The sequence below is a fragment of the Rhinolophus sinicus genome, chromosome 8 (genome assembly GCF_057876585.1).
Source record: "Rhinolophus sinicus isolate RSI-liver-muscle chromosome 8, RSI-T2T, whole genome shotgun sequence".
NCBI lineage: Eukaryota > Metazoa > Chordata > Mammalia > Chiroptera > Rhinolophidae > Rhinolophus > Rhinolophus sinicus.
The window spans coordinates 45,891,112-45,912,153 of NC_142508.1; the positions used below are offsets into that span (position 1 = coordinate 45,891,112).

Below are 21,042 nucleotides of genomic sequence, written 5' to 3' on the forward strand. Positions count from 1 at the left end.
CAAGTTGTTGTCCTTTCAGTCTTAGTTGTGGAGGGCGCAGCTCAGCTCCAGGTCTAGTTGCCGTTTCTAGTTGCAGGGGGTACAGCCCACCATCCCTTGCGGGAGTCGAACTGGCAACCTTGTGGTTGAGAGGACGCACTCCAACCAACTGAGCCATCCGGGAGCTCAGCTGCAGCTCAGCTCAAGGTGCCGTGTTCAATCTTAGTTGCAGGCCCGCTGCCCACCATCCCTTGTGGGACTCGAGGAATTGAACTGGCAACCTTGTGGTTGAGAGCCCACTGGCCCATGTGGGAATCGAACTGGCAGCCTTCGGAGTTAGGAGCATGGAGCTCTAACCGCCTGAGCCACCGGGCCGGCCCTGTTTCTCTTTCTTGCATTTAGAACTTTGACTCATCTGAGACTCACTAAGGGGCATTTAATTTCCACAAATATCATTTGCGTTGCATAAATGACATAAAAGTAAAGCACAAACAAGAAGTCAGTTTTTTTTCCCCCTTTCTTTTGCCTCCCCCCACCTCACTCCAGTTCAAGCCGTTGTTTCTCAGTCTAGTCTTGTAGGACACAGCTCCCTGGCCCATGCTGGTATTATGAGCCTGGTGCTCCCCCCAGGCTGAGGCAGTCGGTCACCAGTCAGGCCACTCACACTAGCTGCTAGCCACTCATGCTGGCTGCTGGCCACTCATGATGGCCACCGACCACTCATAGCGGCACACGGTAGTCTGTGGCTGCTCCCGCAGCAGCACACAGCAGCCCGTGGCAGCCCAGCCCCAGGGAGAGCAGTTGTTCAGAATCTTAGCTGTAGAGAGTGCAGCCCACTGGCCCATGTGGGAACCAAACCGGTGACCTCAGCGTTAGGAGCACAGTGCTCCAACCACCTGAGCCACCTGGCCGGCCCGGAAGTCAGTTTTAATGAAAAAAAAAAAAAAAGATATTTATGAATAGTTGGTTAAAGCAATATACAAATACACACATAACATCATGTACCATTCAGAGAGAGTGGGATCAATTTGTCAGTACTTGTATAATTGATATAGAAAGAAATTCATCAGTTTAGGCTAAGCTATACCATATTAAGAAGGAACCCTAAATCTCAGCAATATAACAACATACACTTATTTCTTGCTCATGCTTTATATCCAATATTGCTTGGCCTAAATCTCTTCCATCTCAGTCTTCATTTTGGTACCATGCTGAAGGAGCAAACTCTATCTGAGCTAATGGAACAATATTTTAGAAAAAGAGAAATGGTAATCCTATACATTCGGACACAAAACTAATACTTGGAAATGGTACATATCAATTCTGTTCATACTTCACTGGCTAAAGTAAATATAATGGTCAAGCTTGATGTCAATGGGGTAGGAAAATATAATCCCCCATAGGGAGGAACATTGTAAGTCATATGGCTAAGTCTGACGTCAAGAATGGGAGGAGATATAATTTTCCCATTGGGAAAGACAATGAATATTTGGAAACAATAATATAATGAACTGCCAATGGTAAGACATAGTTTGTCTTACATTCCACTCACCACTATAAATGATCACATCCATATATAATCTCCATTCATGTATAGTACTTATATTAATAGGACATATTCCCTCTAAATTTGTTAATTCCATTTTTTGTATTAATTACTATTGAGAAAGCATGTGCCCTAAATATTAATATCTGTCGTTCATTATTTTTTTGGTCATCAATAGGAAGATTCAGTTTTATATCTTCTACTTTATAGGGAAAATGTGAATCTGAAGACAGTATATTAAAGAGGTAACATCCAGTTGTTAAACAGAATGGAAGGAATGGAGAGAAACTTCATTTTTTATAATATTAGAGAAACGAATATTTTTATATACCTGGTCTTTAAACTGCATCTCTTGCCATTAATCAACTATAGTTGACCCTTGAACAACATGGGGGTTGGAGGTGCTGATCCCACACAGTTGCAAATCCATGTATAACTTTTGACTCCCCCAAAACTTTACTACTAGTCTATTGTTGACTAGAAGCCTTACTGATAACATAAATAGTTGATACACATATTTTGCATATTATATGTATTATATACTGTATTCTTACAGTAAAGTGAGCTACAGAAAATGTTATTAAGAAAATCATAAGGTAGAGAAAACATTTATAGTATTTATTGAAAAATATCCATGTGTTCAAACTTGTGTTGTTCAAGGAGCAACTGTACATGAATCATTTAGTGGCTTTATACTTCTCACGTCCGTTGTAAAAAGCAGTATATACAGAAACAGCATCCGCATATGATGGGAAACACAGACATGATCATCCTTTTGGCAAGTGAGTCAGTAACCAGAATGAGGTACAATTTTGGCTACTGAGAAAAAGACCAAATATATTTAGAAGTATTAGATAATATAGATGGGGAAAATGTGATCATAAATGGGAAGGCCAAAAAGGATGTTGGTTTATGGATGATAAATGATTCTTAACAACTAACATCCTCACACAAAAATAATCAGTGGAATCCCTACTTAATGTATGTGTGTGCATATAAATTTAAGAAGAATATTAACCTATTGGAAAGTAAATCAATACTAGTGATAGATCATCTTTCAAATATTTCCTAATTATCCCCAACTCTTAGTATTTACACCCTGTGTAATCCCTTCCTCTTGAGTGTGAGCTGGACCTGAGTACTGGCATTCAATTACACAATACAGCAATAGAGTTTGGGTATCGCTTCTGGGATTAAGTTGCAAAAAGACTGTGACTTCTGCATTCCTCCCTCTGTCTACCTCTCAGCTCTTGCTCTGGGGAAGCAAGCTGCTGTGTTGTGAGTAGACCCTTTGGGAGGCCTATGTGGCAAGGAACTGATGTTTCCAGCCAATAGCCAGCAAAGACTGAAGCCTGTACAGTCATATGAATGAGCTCAGAAGTGGGTCTTTCTCCATCTAAACCTTGATATGACTGCAGCCATGGCTAAAACCTTGATTGAATCCTTGTGAGGCCTGAGTCTGAGTTCCCCAGCTAAATCATGCCTGCATTCTTGACCCACAAAAACTGTGACATAATAAGTGTTGTTTTAAGGTACTACATTTTGAGGCAATTTTTTTTTTTTACACAATAGGTAACTAATACAAATAGCAATAACAAAATCTTCCTAAGTGAATGCATGTACAAACCAGGCTTTGAGGATGAAATCTTAATTACCAGTAGAGACTCAAAAGCTTAAATATATATGTATCTATATAGATATAGATGTAGATAAATAGACTTTAAAGATAAGCTTTAAATATTAGGATATCAAAACATACAAAAATGGGAAAGAATTATAGTTTGCAGACAACAGTAATATGTAAAATATAAAAGATATCATAACCAAACAGGTTTCCAGTGAATTCAAGTATATTAACTTTAATTATGTCAATAACTCAAAGTAAGGAAGAAAATAACAAAAACCAATGTTCCCATGTCAGCCCTTGAATGACGTATAAGCTCATAACAAGAAATAATATGAGATATAATGTGGAATAACAGAAAATTTGTGAGATACAACATAGTAAATGATAGTGATTTTAGGTTCCATAGCATTCCAACTTTGGGATACTCCCTTAGTTCTATATGTTGCTTTTATTCTATTCATGTTGACCAATTTGAATGTAAATAGTTCTAGGCCAGAGAGATTTTTCAATACTGGCCGCATACTCCAATCATATTTTCAGTTTTCAATTTTCATTTTGAAATAATTAGAGACTCTCAGGAAAATACAAAATTAGTACAAAAATAGTAACAACCTAAATGTCCACCAATTAATAAATTATGACAAAATGTGATATATCCACGCAATGGAACATTGTCAATAAAAAAGAATGAAGTACTGGTATGTGCCACAATATGGGTGAACCTTGAAAAATATTATGCGAAGTAAAAGAAGCCAATCATGAAAAATTTCATATTATATGGTTCCATTTATATGAAATGTCCAGAACAGACAAATCCACAGAGACAGAAAGAAAACTAGTGATTGCCTGGGGCTGGATTGGAATGAAAGGAGCAGGAAAAGGGAATAATTGTAATGTGTATGGAGTTTCTTTTGGGAGTTTTTTAAAACGTTCTAAAATTAGATTGTGGTTATGGTTGTTCAACTCTGAATATACTAAAAAAATCACTAAATGGAAAAGGACAATCAATAGATGTAAAAGCTGAAATGACAAACAGAATTATCTGACAAAGATTTTAAAGCAGCCATCATAAAAATGCTTTAATGAGCACATAGGAAAAAAAATGAAATAAATTAAAAAATAGAAAGTCTGGGGGCCGGCCCGGTGGCTCAGGCGGTTAGAACTCCGTGCTCCTAACTCCGAAGGCTGCCGGTTCGATTCCCACATGGGCCAGTGGGCTCTCAACCACACGGTTGTCAGTTCAATTCCTCGAGTCCCACAAGGAATGGTGGGCAGCGCCCCCTGCAACTAAGATTGAACACAGCACCTTGAGCTGAGCTGCCTCCCAGATGGCTCAGTTGGTTGGAGCAAAAGAAAGAAAGAAAGAAAAAGAGACAGATAGTTAAAAAATGAAATTAATGGAATACTCAATACTTAAAAGCACAGTTCTCAGGGACGGCTGGATGGCTCAGTTGGTTAGAGTGCATTCCCATCTGCGCCCTCCACAACTAGATTAAAGGACAACTGCGCCCTCCACAACTAGATTGAAGACAACAAGCTGCTGCTGAGTTGCAGGAGGGGCTGCCAGATGGCTCAGTTGGTTAGAGTGAGAGCTCTTAACAACAAGGTCGCTGGTTCAATTCCCACTATGGGATGGTGGGCTGCGCCTTCTGCAACCAAGATTGAAAACAGAGACTGGACTTGGAGCTGAGCTGTGCCCTCCACAACTAGATTGAAGGACGACTTGGAGCTGATAGGCCCTGGAGAAACACACTGTTCCCCAATAAAAAAAAAAAAGGGAAAAAAGAAAACCACAGTTCTCAGAAAAGACATGATTAAAGTCAGCTCCAGAAATATGGGAGCAGGTAAATAAAGTGTCATTTTTCCATCTACCATTTCTAACTCTTATTTATTTTAAAACTACTCAAATAGTTTCATGTGTTTACACTGAAAAAATAATTAACTATATTTAGTAGTATAGTAGTCTCCCCTTATCTGTGGGGGATACATTAAAGATCCCCCAATGGATGCCTGAAACTGTAAATAGTACTAAACCCTATACATACCGTGTTTCCCCAAAAATAAGACCTACCTAGACCATTAGTTCTAATGTGTCTTTTGGAGCAAAAATTAATATATAAGACCCAATCTTATATTATATTGTATTATTATTATATTATATTATACCAGGTCTTATATAAGACCTGGTCTTATTTTAATATGTTAAATATATATTAAAATTAAAATAAGACCGATCTTATATTAAGTTTTGCTCCAAAAGACGCATTAGAGCTAGGTCTTATTTTGGGGGAAACACAGCACTGTTTTTCCTACATATACATAACTATGATAAAGTTTAATTTATAAATTAGGCACAGTAAGAGATTAACAAAAATAGCTAATAATAAAATAGAACAATTATAACAATATATTGTAATAAAAGTTACGTGAATGTGGTGTCTCTCTCTCTAAGATATTAGACTGTACTCACCTTTTCACTTAAAGGAAGCACTCTACAGCTTTTCTTTGGCATATCCAAATTGCCAGCATCACTACTTTTGCACTTTGGGGCCATTATGAAGTAAAACAAGGGTGGCTTGAATACAAGCACTGGGAGGGAGATATAAGATTATATACAAAGAAAGAGAAAACAATTGGTATTAGACTTGACAACTTGCGCTATCAGAAAACTTTGAAGTGATGTTACCAAATTCTGATGACGGAGCAAAGTGTGAGGGTAAATAATTTGGGTTCCTGGACCCAATTCCAGGGCACGTGCTTGCGTGTGTGTGTGTGTGTGTGTGTGCGTGTGTGTGTGTGTGTGTGTGTGTATTTCCCCACACTTCCAAGAAGCAGTGCTCCAATACCAGCAGGGGGCATCCTACACTTTAATTCAATTCCAACACTATCTGCCCAGAGATAATGTCAGATCCCACAAGTTAAGGGATCAGTCCTACAGACTGCCCCCCATCACTTCAGATGCTAATCATAAGTCCAGGTTATCATCTGTACTTCTGACTAATTGGCTATGAGAGTTTCCCATGACCCTCTCTTTGGGTTCAATTAATTTGCTAGAATGGCTCACATAAGAGAAACATTTACTTACCAGTTAGTTTTAATATAAAAAGATAGAACTCAAGAACAGCCAGATGGAAGAGATGCATAGGGCAAGGTATAGGGAAAGGAGGCAGAGCTTCTATGCTCTCTTAGAGTGTGCCATTCTCCCCAAAACTCCATGTTTTCACCAACCTGGAAGCTCTCCAAATGCCAACCTTTTGGGTTTTTATGGAGGCTTCATTACATAGGCACAACTGATTAAATTATTGTCCATTAGCAATTGATTAAACCTCCTTCCAGCCCTTCTCCCCCACTTCCTAGATGGGGGAGAGTGGTAGGACTGAAAGTTCCAACCCCCTCATCACATAGTTGGTGCCACTGAAACCAACACCAATCCTTAGGTGCAGACCAAAAGCCACCTAATTAACATAACAAAAGACATCTTGGTCATTTTCATCATTTAGGAAATTCCAAGGGTTTTAGGAGCTCTGTGCCAGAAACGGATAAAATACAAATATGTTTCTTATTATAAATCACAATATCATAGTAGAATAGAAACATTTTCAAATATGACAAAAACTCAAAAAATTTATCTCTAACACATAAATCTTAAGGAAGCTGTTGGAAAAAGAACTTTTACCAAAAATGAAAAGTTAGCAAAAATTAACTTAATTCCAGGAAACAGGATTTCAATTCAAGAAAACAATGAAAGTTTCAGGACAACTCTACTGTCCAATTGTAGCCACAGAATGGAGGATTGAGAGACTTTAATTGAATGTTTGAACAATTTAAAAAATCATCTAGGTATGGACATTTAACATATCTGTTGGAATATCTCTAAAAACTAGTAACAGGTACAAAGAAAACCAATTAAATCTTTAATAAACAAAAACGTATCTAAGAAATGTACTTGGATTGAATTAAAATAATTTACATAATTAGTATATAAATGCCACAGGTTGACTTGAACTAATAATTGAGATGTAACTATATTTGGAGATGGTCAAGGAGATAAAAGGTGAATTTTTTTTTTTTTTGCTTTAAACAAAGAATTAATACATAGAACATTTTTATTACTAAAGACATATTTTTTAATTTTATTGGGAAACTGTGCTTCTCCAGGGCTCATCAGCTCCAAGTCATTGTCCTTCAATCTAGGAGGGCGCAGCTCAGCTCCAAGTCCAGTCGCCGTTGCAATCTTAGTTGCAGGGGGCACAGACCACCATCCCATGCGGGAATTAAACTGGCAACCCTGTTGAGATCTCGTGCTCTAACCAACTGAGCCATCCGGCCACCCCTCCAGAGGCTCAGTGGCAGCTTGTTGTCTTCAATCTATTTGTGGAGGGCACAGCCCACTGGCCCATGTAGGAATCAAACTGGTAACCCTGTTGTCCAGAGCTCATGCTCTAACCAACTGAGCCATCAGGCTGCCCCCTAAAGATATTTTTAACTACTAAAATGAGACTGATTGTTTACCCAGAAGTTATTTTAAAAAACGTTTATTATCTAAGAATTATTGAAGACATTATTGAACTCATCCAATATTTCATCTAGATGCAGAGCTAAATCCATAGAGGAATATTGCAAGTGCAGTTATGGGAGAAAATAAAGCGCCCCCCTCTGTTTTGTTTTATAAAGTTCTATTAATTTCAACTTTCTGAGTACATATTCCTATAATCTTATCACTCATTAATAATGATAATCTTACCACCCCTTTTCCAATGTTTATTGTGCCTGTAATTATTTTATTCACCTAACTCCCATAGCACCACATTCCTGAGGGAACACTTAATAGATGTGGGTCATCTATTAAGATGTGGGTCACCAAATTCCCAACCCACAAACACAGTACCTACAGAAAGTGTCGATGTAAGAAACATCCAAACCTATAGAAAATTTTTGAGTATTTTAGCCAAATTGATGACAATTGCCGGGAAACAAATTTTAATGGATTGAGAAAAAGCTCCCAAGAACGGTCGGTTTGCAGTTTATTTTATACATTAGAATAAAAGATGCAAGAAGGGTTACACGAAATCCATTGGTGGTGGGTCAAGGGAGCGGGAGAAAGCAAAGCAGGGAAATCATTGGGACTGGATAAAAAGTAAAACGAAGAGACACTTATTTTACACTGGTGGGTACAGGATAGTTAATAATTAACATTTACAGTACATAGAGATGGTATGTGGGGAACAATGAGGGGGTCTGTGGTCTCAAGCTCTGGTGCTGAGGTTGTGCCCTGAGGAGTCTGGAAAAGATTATTCTGACATTTCAAAGGTATGTTACATAGATGCTAAAAGACAATAGACAGGTTCTCTTAAGGTAACTATTGACCTTTGTCAAGGAATCTACTACCCGCTATGACTCGCTTTTCGTTACGAATTTTTATGTTCTGAACATCCTATTGGTTACTTTTGAAACCAGAGGGCAACTGAGTCCGGGGCTCAAGCTGCCAGCGCCGCTCAGCCAATAGACCAACATAGGAGTTGGGCTACAGGATAAACATTTATTGTCAGCACCAGTGATCCGAGAAGGCAACAGGTTAACACCTTCAAAAACTGCCTTAACATTCTCAGATTGGCTTAGCATATTTAAGGGAAAATCTGGGCATTTCTCCAGAGGCTAAGTGACAGTTTTGGGGGTCTGTATGGAACCTTCCCTCTGGTAATGTGGTTCTCCAGTGGCCTCAGCAACTCAGGAACAATGATGGGAGTAGCCTGGAGAGAATGTTAGACCATAGAGATTGTGATCAATAAGCCTAAGAGTATTAATCATACGTTTCAGGGTAATTTTCTAAAACAGGGAACTGGGACAGGGGACATTCCGAGCTCAAGCTGCAGGGGGATGACCTATTGGTAAGCTACAGGTAGGTCAAGGAAAGGTGAGGCCCGGGACATTGTGAGGCCTCTACTGTGGGGGTCCCAACCAGGCCCTGCTTCACTTTCGGACTCCGAAGGCCAGTCATGCAGGCCTCCTCTGAGCTTGTCAGGTTTAGTATGTGGCTTTTTCATTCACAAAAGCAAGAACCAGAACTGCCAACGTATCAAAACTGTTAAGACAGGGGCTTGTAATGGTGACACTAAATGTCCTATTTTGAGATTTGGATCTCTGGTATAATGTGATTTAACAAGTGTAATTGAGCTTGGGACTTTTTGAAAGCTTTCTTTTCTTTCTTTGCACCTTGATGATTCTGCTTCCTATACATTTACTATGCATATCAGTTTCAATATTTCTATTTACTTCCGCCTAGTGCTGGCCCCGTGACTTGGGAAAGGTTTTGCATCTATATGGGATTCACTCCTGGCTCCAACTTAATCTACACACATCCTGGTTAGAAAATATAAAACTTGAGACCAAACAAAGACACGACGCAGTAGTTTGCAGTCGTTTCCAGCAGACGCTGTCCAGCCAATCCTTCTCTTACTTTAATAAATCTTCCTTCTATATTTCTACCTGACTCGTGAATGGTTTCACAGCCCGCAAGCGAGCAGACAACAAAAACCATCCCAGAAATAACACACAATGCGGCTATGGAAGAGGAAACATTTTACCTCTACCCATCTTAGGTTCTCAGCTGGGGCTGCTTAACAAAGACAGGTTAAGAGGAGAAAAACAATTTATTAACGTTATGCATACACCATATGGGAGAAACCTTAACAAGAGTAACTCAAGGTGGTGCCTTTTAACTCGTTTATATAGCATCTTTGACAACAACAAATAAAAACACAATAAATTTGTAGAGAAATGACAGGATAAAAAAGCAGTTTTAGGCTTCTAAGGATGGCAAACTGGGTGGAAACTAAGGGAGTAAAGTTTATTTGCAGATTCCTTTAGTGCCATCTATACTCGTATGCTGTCTAGAGCTGTCTCCAGTAAGGAAGAATTTCTATTGTCATTAGGCAGAAATGGGGGAGAGTAGTGAGAGCTTTTCCTGCCCATGATGCTTCTAAATTGCCTTCAGCTCAATATAATTTTTATGTTAAAGAGGCATATTTTGGGGTAACATACTCTGGTTTCCTTCAGGGCCCAGCCATCTTCACAGATACACACAATCTCAGGCACTTGACAAAGGAAGCCACAAACCGCTCAGACCCAAGTGAACCCCAACCGTCAGAGTCAGGGCATAATCCTGAGGAACCTTCTCTTGTTGCACCACCCAGCATCCAAAGAACAGCACACACGCAGGAAACAGCTCCAAGCACCAAAATACAACCCCGTACACAATCACATACTCAGGCACACAGGGCACCACGTCAGTCCCTCAGCACGGGACACACGGAACATGCGAGCAGCACTGGGTATTACAGTCAGGTTCACCGTTACAAGCCTAAGATCTGGACAACGGGCTCCAACCTCTTCATAACAGTTTCCCTTCCCTCCCGTCCCTCAGCGGGTGAGACCCAAGGGAATCCTGGGCCCGCCGAGGATTCCAGGGTTCACCACCCCCTTCCCCAACCCCCGCGCGCGCCTGCGCACTCTGGGCAGAAAAGGCAACTCCCAGGAGCCTCAGTGCTTGGCTCTTGGGGGCGGGGGCGGGGCGGTTCTCGGCATTTGCGGGCCTGCAGCCGAGAACCGCGTGAAAAAACAGGAATACACACCTTTTCTTATATTTGGACTACAGTTCCAACAGGGGAGCACACCCGGATTACCCTGGATAGCACCGGTCATTCACAGGCTCACGTTTACAGGCCTGTGTAAAAGGCACTGGGCACCTCGGCTGTTCCGGAACCCCGTTTCTCCGCTGGGCCTGCCTGCATCCCGCCACTTTCGCCCCTCGGATCCCTACCAGAGGAGCGGGGTGAGGGGGCGACGGACACTAGCTCCCTGTGTCCCGCGCGCTTGCGCACTCGGGACCGAGACAGGCACTCGCCGGAATCCCGCGCCGCAGACTTGAGGGCTGGGCGCTCTCGGGATCCCTGAGCGTCCTGAGTGCAGTAAGGACGGCTGTGGTCCGGACTTTTCTGAAGGAAACCAGCGTGCAACCGACCAGGATTTGCCGCCCGGAACGGAGGTGGGTCCTGGAGCCTCAGGCCACTGTGCGTTTCCTCTGGAATGAGTGATTGCTTCAGTCTTGAGACCGGGAGGGCGCGGGGTAAAGCTCGTGTGGCGGCAACTGGGTGCTGGGCAGGGTTTGTGGGTGCGGCCTGTTCTGCGATGCGAGACCCTGAGGCCCTGAGCACCTCGGTAAACGCCTCAGTTACCTAGGCCCGGCTGTAAGAAAAGGCACAAAAGGGGAGGTGGAGCTCCATAATGAAGGTCCCTGGCAAAACTCTGGAACTAGCTTGGGGGCGGGACTCGGGGGCCTAGGAGGACCCGCTGGACCAGAGGAGATGCGGTGGGCCGGCACCACCCCTCCCCAAAGCGGAGCTAGGCAATTGTGGTGTCCGAACTACAGCTGCGAACTCGGACACGGGTGACCGCAGACCTTCTCCCGTCTCCGTCTCCTTTCGATTTGTGCATGCAGGTGGGAGGTAGTGAGGGTCGAGGGGGCATGGAAGGTGGGTTTGACCGAGTCAAAATCCTGGGGTGTAATGAACCTTGTTTGCCTCCCTAGTCCTGCCAGTCTCCAGAGAAGGCCTTTGAAGTGAAACGAATTGCTGCTGCGTCTCTAAAAGCCAGGTTCTGTGTGAATTTGTGCTGCTTCTTTGTTTCTGTGAAATGTATTTGATTTTCAGGACAGGAGTCTGAAATGTCCTGCTTAAGAATATTCTACTGTTTGATTTGGGCCTTAGGATTTCCCTACCTAGTCAATGGCAGGGACCTAATTCTTAGGTTTCTTTTTCTAGTGTCCACTTAATGCCTTTCTACAGGTGGTCAACCATGTGCTATATATTCAGTTCCTCTGAGCACTACTTTTCCTAAGGAGTTTGTTTGTTATGTCGATGTAAGTCCATACCTTTAGAATTTTCTAAGAGTTTATTTGAGTCAAACTGACAACGACATATGCTGGGGAGCGAGTTCTCAGATGCTCCAGACAATAGCAGTTTTGCAGCTTCTTTTATGCATTCAAAATTAAGGAGGGAATTTACAAGATTAAGAGGAGGTGGGAGAAAGCAAGGTGAGGATTGGGTTACAGGGTAGTTAACAAGATTGTATGCTCTCTTGAGAGTGGTTACAGCTTATCTTTAAAATAATATATACAACTGATATATACAGCTTATTTTAAAGATGTGTTAATCTAGAAGCACAGAAAGGGACAGGGCTTGCTTATAGCAAAGGTGAACCTTTTACTAAAAAGTTATATGACTGGGCATGACCATTCGCCATGACCTGTCCAGTTAGGAATTTATGATAAGAACACCCTGTGAGGTTACCCCTTTTTCCCCCCACAGCTTATTTTCCACAAATAAAAAATTGTATATATTTAGGGTGTAAAGCATGATGCTTTATGTATGTATATATTGTGGAATGGAATGATACCACACTGAGACTAAATAACATTTTCATCACCTCCCTTTGTTACCATTTCTTTTTTTGATGTGAGAATACTTAAGGTCTACTCTCATCAAAGTATATAATACATTATTATCAGTAGTAAACATGCTATACATTAAGTCTTCAGGATTACTCATCTTAGAACTAAAAGTTTGTAGCATGAGTTTGTTTTGAATATGTCTTTGGCTAGAGAGGTGTATACTAGTAGTGGTTAAGAATTTTGAACCTAGATTAAGAGAGTTTGAATCCTGACTGCCACTTAAATCTGAATGTGAGCAATCTTTCTGTGTTGCAGTTTCATCTGTAAAATCTGAATTATAATACAGTCATAGGCCATTAGGTGATTTTGTGGTGCGAACATCTCAGAGTGCCCTTACACAAACCTATATGGTGTAGCCTACTATACACTTCGGCTATATGATTCAACCTATTGGCCTTAAAGTAGGCAAAATAATTTTCCCTCTACCCTTCTGGGGCTGAGACATCCCTTTAATAAAAGACAGATTAACAGGAGAAATACAAACAAAAGTTTAATAACATGTATATACCGTGTATATATGGGACACACCCAGGAAAACTGAATAACTTGCCAAAATAGCTAAAGCCACACAACCTTAAGTACCATCTTCAGCAAAAGAGAAAAGATGTTGGGGGGAGTCAGTTCTTCCAGGTTGCCTGAAAAGCATAATAAGCAAGGGTAAGGGTCTTCTGCAGATTTAAGTCTTTGTTTTCTGCCTCAGTTTTTAGAGATAACACCCATACAAATGGAGATTTCCCTTACAAATGTAAATGTCTTTTACAAAGGGTAACCTAGATTTTCAGAGCTTCTTCCATGTTTGCTGTTTCTTAAAATTAACCAGCCTTAAATAATCCTTATGCCAGATAGACATATTTTGGGGTGACAAATTCTGTTCTTCAACAACTCTTAGGCCACAAACCTGTACAGCACAGCAGGTTACTGTACTGACTACTGTAGACAGTTATAACACAATGGTAGGTATTTGTGTAATGCTTTGCATATGACATAATAGCTACGTATGATGTCACTTGGTGATAGGAATTTTTCAGCTCCATTATAATCTATTGGACTACCATTGTATGTGCAGTCCTTCACTGACTGAAATGTCATTATGTATGACTAGTATATATACCCCAGGGTTGTTTTGAAAATTATCTGAATTAATATCTGTAAAGTTCTTAAAAGAGTATCTGGCACATTAGAAAAGTGCTTAATCAATATTAACTATTGCGATTAAATGATAATTCTTAGTAGCTATTGCTATTAAATGATAATTCTTAGTTACTTTATCAGCTTTCTGTAGTCCGAAGAGTAATGAAAATGTGAATTATGATGGATGCTTGCAAGCAGGAAAATGAATCAGTTTCTCAAGGTGACCAGAATAGGAATTTTTAGCATGAAGTGTCTTTGGACGCTCTTATATGGGTTTTCAGGACAAAAATCTCTTAAGATTATATCCAGAATTGTTGTATATATTTGTCAGTGGGTAATCTGTGGGGGAAGAAGTCTCATTTCATGATATTGTCAAAATTGTATATGACCCAACAAGATTGAGTCTCACTGGTCTAGAACCAAAGTTTGGAATAATCTTTTACAAAATTACTATCTAGCAATATGGAAATGGTCAAGTAAACTCCATTCATGTGATGGAATGTTATGTGATAGTAAAAATTATATTTATAAACAGTCATAAGAAAAAGGTATATAATGTAATATTGAGAACTATTTATTGTTGTGAATAAAAATCTTTAAGAAATTGTAAAGTTACATATGTATCTTGAGCACTAAGATAAGGATTTATATGATACTTTGTAAGGATTTAATTGGTTATTTATTGGAACCCAGGAAGGGTAAACCCAAATTATTGAGCAGCTGCTGTGAAATAAGCATTTCTTTCTGTGTGTTGTGCATGCTGTCTCCTAACCACTTTGGAAATGCCATGAATATCCTTCACAGAAGGATCTGAGGGTTTTGATGAGATATAATATTCAAGTTGGTAGGTGTTTTTTTCAGTCACTCTGATTTCCCTGTTGTTACCACTTATGCAGACCTATATAAACACAGTTTTCTTAATGATTATAAGGTATTCCTTCCTTCCAATGCATTAACTAAGGAGCTCTGAGGCAGTTCTGTTAAGGCTTCCCATTCTTTTCTTCAGCTCTGGCTTCTGTGGGCTCTGCTTCTCCAGTGAATGACCCTTGAGGAAAACTGACCAGTTCTTGCAACTTTAAAATCATGGCGAATGTAAGTTGGTGTTTCTCTCTTTGAAATGCTGTAATTGTTTTCAGGTTATGTGAACATTCTCGTTAGTTATCCTGAAACTTCCTATCAGAGCCCCATCCAGCAGCTTCTCCCCAGTCTCTCCCATTCTAGTGGGGGATGGAGCCCAGCAGCCCAGGCCCCTCCTGTGTGCCCCTCTTTTTCATCCAATGTCCATGTGTAAAGTGACCAAATTCTTCAGCATCTCCTGTATATTCAGCCTTTGTCTAGAGCAGAGATAAAGCAGAAATGAAGTCCCTAGAGGGAGATACTTGATCTGAGACTCTCAGGACCAGAGAGCACTTTAAAGCAGCACTGTGCAAAAGAATTATAATGTGAACCACATATGCAATTTAAAATTTTCTAGTAGTCACATAAAAGTACTATAGAATTAGTGCCTCCTTTGTGCAGTAGGCAGCATGTCAGTCTCATAAACATGAACATATATAAAGTTAGGTGTCCCACAGTACAGAGGCAGTTTTATCTATAGCAGTGGTGGGCACACGGACTATAGCTTGTGAGCCAGTTTCATCCCATGGCCTGTTTTTGTATAGCCTATGACCCAATTACATTTTGAAAGAATTGTTTAAAAAGAGAAGGGAAAATGGAAGAAAATGTAACAGAGACCATATGTGGCATGCAAAGCCTAAAATAAATATTTCTGGCCCTTTACAGAAATAAATAATTTTACAAATAATACATGGGTTTGTCATTTCAGGATTTGGTGATATTCAGAGATGTGGCTGTAGACTTTTCTCAAGAAGAGTGGGAATGCCTGAACTCATATCAGAGGAATTTGTACAGAGATGTGATATTAGAGAACTATAGCAACTTGGTGTCAGTGGGTAAGCTTATCTGTGTCAAATAATTTAGAAATCCACAGGACTGAATTTCAGGGCTGTCTTTCTAAAGATTAGCCGAATATCTGCTTTGTAGTTTGGGAATAGGTACCTTCAGCTATTAAGCTGTAAAATAGCACCATCAACTTCCCCCATAATTTAGTGATCATTACATCTTCCTTTGCCTTTTCTGTAATTGCTTCTCTTTAATGACAGCTGGATGTAAATTCTTAGACATTCACAGCAAAACCATTGTCAAAGAAATCTGGTTTCATACTGCCATAGAAGGTCTATTTAACCTGCTAACTCACCTGTGCTGTGAGGAGGAAGACAGAGGTGTCTGGCTCTACATACCTATTGAAAAAGCTTATGCAATGAATGTGATGGATTGAATCAGCTGTTAAAACTCAGGTGAACAACATTGAATTTACTACAACAGACATACTATCTTTTAATTAATTTATGATTTAATTGATTTATTAAACTTTGCATTTAACATTGGGTAAATATCCTGGTAAGAAGCTAATTATTTTCCTCTTAGCCAAATATTAAAAAAAAATAGCAAAAGTAGTATCTAATAAACATATATAGTGCCTACAAAGTACTAGGGACTCATCCAAGCACTTTATTAAATCAAACTTTACAATAATACTATGGGTAGATATTATAATTATTATTCCCTTTTTACAACTGACAAAACTGAGGCCTTAGTGATCTAGGTGACAGGCAGGATTTGAAACCAGTGCTCTCAGTCATTAACTTCCTCTCAAGAGACAGCCTGTGTGAGTTTAAATTAAAATAAGATGATGTTCCTACCTCTCTTCTTGGTAGTCCTTGTGATCTGGAAGTAATTCTAATATGAATGTTTTTCAGTCCTATTACTCTTTGTTCGGAGGCTTGATCAAGTAAATACTTTCTTTATTATGTTCCCCCCATGCAGGATGTTCCATTTCTAAGCCACATGTGATTACCCTGATAGAGCAAGGGAAAGAACCCTGGATGGTTGTGAGGGATGAGAAGAAGAGATGGAGCCTAGGTGAGTAAGTGCTAATCAGGCCCAGGTAAGCCTGATGGCACAGTCCTGCTGGTTGGGAAGGAAACACCCCTTAGATATTGATTATGAAGAAAAGACCTGAAATGCGGGAAGAAAACTTAGATCTTAGCATGAGCTACCAAAGAAATTTCACCTATACTTTCATTTACCACTTGTTTCTTCACTCATATTTCCCTCCCATTTCTTCATTGCCCTCTTTTCTTGGTGTTTACATTGTAGTAGGAAAGTCATGCAATAAACAAATGGATTACCAAATATCACAAAGTGATTAAGTATTATGAACAAAAGTGAATAGGGTAAAAATAGGGAGAATTATGATGGGAGAATGGGGTAATTTTAGATAGGGTAGTCAGGGAAGAGGAACCAATTGGAAGAGACTAACCAGTCAAAGGTGGAACCATTTGAGCATTTATATACATAACTGCAATGTTTTACAACACATAAAATATGCTTAATTCCATAAATTCTAAATGATACCAACAGCAAATTGTTCACCCCTGGGAACTATTAGAGAACAAACTTATTTGGAAAACATACATTTAAAAGAAAAGAAGCATTTATCCTGCCTTCCTTACTATAAGAACAATTTTTATAGTAAGGAATGTTTTTCTTAATAAAAGTATTCAGTGAATAAATGAAGAATGTTAGAATTAGAATATTAGCATTTTGGAACCTATAATGAACTATTGGATCTAGGCATTGAATATCAGTGCTGATAGCATCATAAAAGTAGAGACAATCAAACATATGTCTTCTAATGTAAGGACACAGTATCACCTATGAAGTAACTTTGCTAACAAAATTGATACTAAGTCTGATCAAGCTTCTAAAGCCAATTACCAATTTATGGGAAGATGATAGAGCAACATGTTCTACTATACTTTGGGAATATAGTCAGCAACATTCAGAATATGGGAAAAGCTACACTGCCAAAAACAGTCTCTTCAACAAATAAATTGCAAGGGAAATCAAAAGGTAGCAGGAAAACTTCCAGATTAAAAGAGATGTACAAGATATGTCAACCAGTTGTGCTCTATGGACTTTGTGTGGATCAATTATGATACTTAAATTGTTTAAAAGTTTACAAATGAGATAGTTGAAAGTATGATTTTCAATGATACTAAGAACTATTTTTTTCAAATTTGCTTCAAATAATGTGAGCAGAATAGGCCAGGATTGGGATTGGATTGATGATTGTTGAGGTTGGGTCATAGGTACATGGACATTTATTATACTTTTCTGTCTGTTTTTTTAGACGGAAATGTTTGAAACGCTCTTGTAATAAGGTTTTGTTTTATTTTAAAGTTATTGGAAGATAAAAAGTAAATGAGAGGTATGGCAGTGGTGAAAATAAATGCAAACAATTCTTTGGGATAGTTTTGTGTTAAAAGCAGACATAGGATATAGGAAATGTATTTTAAGATGTGAGGAATTAGATCATATTTATAGGCTGAAGGGAATGATTTCAAAGAGAGGAAAACTGATGGAGTAGAAAGAGAGGATAGTTTTGTAAGCGATGACCTTCAATAGATGGGAAAGAGTAGGAGCCTATTTATGAAGGAAAATTATGTATATGGTAAGAATATGAGCATAGGTTGGTTGGATAATATGGTGAAGGGGAGAATTGTATTTTTCTTACAATTGCTTCTGATTCCTTGGTGAAATAAAGCAGCAAGATCACCAGCAGAATGTGAGGCTTATTCAGTATTTTATTAGAGTTTAGTATGGTCTACATAGTATTTGGTCAGTTTTGATCCTCAGAAGTACAATTCTATGGTCATGGGTTTTAACGTTTACACATCTCTGGATAATTAACCCTAGTGTTAATATGATTAAAACCGCTCCTGTCATAAATATTTTGTGAACCATATTATCTTGTATCAGAAAAGAAAAAGTGATTAAAGACATTATGCCTCAGGAAAGTAATTTTATGACCAGGTAATTTGCTTCTCATTCTCTTTTTAATTAAAGCTGATACCCTGAAAATGGAAATAACATTTCTCCTTTTATATTGATCTAAGATAGGCTAATATTTTGGTTTCACGTTAGCGTTGTTCACTAGAGTAAAGCCCTTGATTCAGTAGAATCCAAGTTAGTATTTGGTTTATTGATTTTTAAGTAGTTAAATATTTTACATATGTCTTAAAAGTTGTAACATTAAAATTTTCTACCATAGGTTAATCTTTTGATATTTAGCCCAGCCTTTTGTTTCAGTGTAGGTCCAGCCAACACTTTCTTGATTAAATCACACGTTTAATGCATAAGCTATTATTTCCTCTTTCAATGTATTTAAAATAGAACATGAACCTAGAGATACTTGTGAAGTAGCCTAAGTGCAGGGTCCTTGAGTTTTTATGTTTTCCATTAATCTTTACTATTTTCTCAGCCATGCCTGCTTTGATAACAATGTCACGTGCATCTGTAGCCAGTACTTTAAAAACAATCAACTTAGTTTTCATCAAAAAATGGTTGTGTTTTAATTGCTCGCAGTGATAAAAATTGGCATAAACAAATTTGGGAACAAATATGGCTGACTTTTTATTACAGTTCAGCTGTTCATTCTATAGAGTAATCTCCTAGATGAGAATTGTCAACATGGCAAGCAAGGTCTTGATCTGGCATGTCACTTAAGTTGAGGGGGCTATATATGAGAATCTCAGTTCACTATATCCACACTGGGAATTTTTTGTTTTTAATGAAAACCTTCACATATGATAGGATTTTTTTTGATAGGAAAATTGTGTTCTTATGTAATTTCATGCAATCAGTTACAAGAGCTACTAAAACATAAGATAGCATTATGATAGAGAATATGTTATTTTTCAAAACCGTGAGTAACATTCCTAAACAACAAGGGGAAATGGAGAAGTTTTATGTGAACTACATCTATAAATTTTGATAAAAATTATTCTATTTCAGTTTTTCTGTATTGCCTCAAAAGCACAATCATTTATAAAAACGTTTCTTTTTTAAAAAAAAAGATTTTTATTAAAATATAGCTAACATACAATATTATATTAGTTTCAGGTGTACGTCATAGTTATTCAACAGTACCCACCTGGCACTATATATAGTTATTACTATATTATTGATTATATTCCCTATGTTAAAGAAGTGATCACCACGATAAGTCCAGCAACCATCTGATACCATACTGCGCTATCACAATATTACTGACTATATTCCCTGTGCTGTGTATTACATCCCCAAGACTTATTTGTTTTACACCTGGAATTTGAGCCTCTTATTCCTTTAATCTTCCCCCCTTTTTAATTTTTCAGCTAGAGTTGACATGTAATATTATTTTATATTAATTTCATGTGTATAGCATAGTTGTTACACATTTATATAATTTACGACGTGATCCCCCTAACTAGTACCCACCTGGCACTATAATAGCTATTACCATATTACTGATTATATTCCCTATGCTTTACTTTACCATCCCCATGACTACTTTGTAACTACTAATTTGTATTTCTTAATCCCTTCACCTTTTTTCACCTGTCCTCAACCCCCCTACCCATCTATCACCCCAATAGATCTATTACCCATCTGACACTGTACATAGTTATTGCGATATTATTGACTATATTCTTTTTGCTATGCCTTACATCCCCATGACTACTGTGTAACAACCAATTTTACCTCTTAATCCCTTCCGCTTTTTCACTTCCCCGCCAATCTGGCAACCATCAAGATGTTCTCTGTATCTATGAGTTACTGTTTCATTTGATTGTTTATTTGTTCTTTAGATTCCACTTATAAGTGAAATCATATGATATTTGTCTTTCACTATCTGACTTAATGCCACTCAGCATAATACCTTCTAGGTCCATCCATGTTGTCGCAGATGGCAATATTTCTTTCTTTTTCACGGCTGAGTAATGATTCCACTGTACATAGGTACCACCTCTTTATCCATTCATCCATTCAGGGATACCCAGGCTGCCTCCAGATCTTGGCCTTTGTAAAAAATGTTGCAATGAACATAGGGATGCACACATCCCCTGAAAGTAGCGTTTGGAGTTTCTGTGGATAAATATTCAGAAGTGGGATTACTGGGTCCTTCCTTGTCTCTTGTTATAGCCTTTGTTTTAAAGTCTGTTTTGCCTGGTATAAGTATTGCTACCCAGCTTTTTTTGTTTTTTCATTTCCATTTTCATGAAATACCTTTTTCCATCCTGTTACTGTCAGTCTGTGTGTCTTTCAATCTGAAGTGAGTCTCTTATAGGCAGCATATGTAAGGGT

At 38.7% G+C, this 21,042-nt stretch overlaps 1 protein-coding gene across 6 annotated transcripts in view; it reads left to right on the forward strand.

The window, feature by feature from the left end:
• The window catches only part of ZFP30 (ZFP30 zinc finger protein), a 48,673-nt gene that overhangs the window by 12,452 nt on the left and 15,179 nt on the right, over positions 1-21,042 (forward strand). Inside the window, exons 1-5 of one of the 6 annotated variants that reach the window (XM_019749895.3) lie at positions 10,482-11,196; positions 11,740-11,804; positions 14,798-14,883; positions 15,617-15,743; positions 16,678-16,773. In XM_019749895.3, coding sequence (XP_019605454.1) covers positions 14,875-14,883; positions 15,617-15,743; positions 16,678-16,773 — 232 coding nt within the window. In that variant the 5' untranslated portion in view covers positions 10,482-11,196; positions 11,740-11,804; positions 14,798-14,874. The other 5 variants (XM_088800676.1, XM_074315779.2, XM_074315778.2 and 2 more) reach the window with 5 other exon arrangements.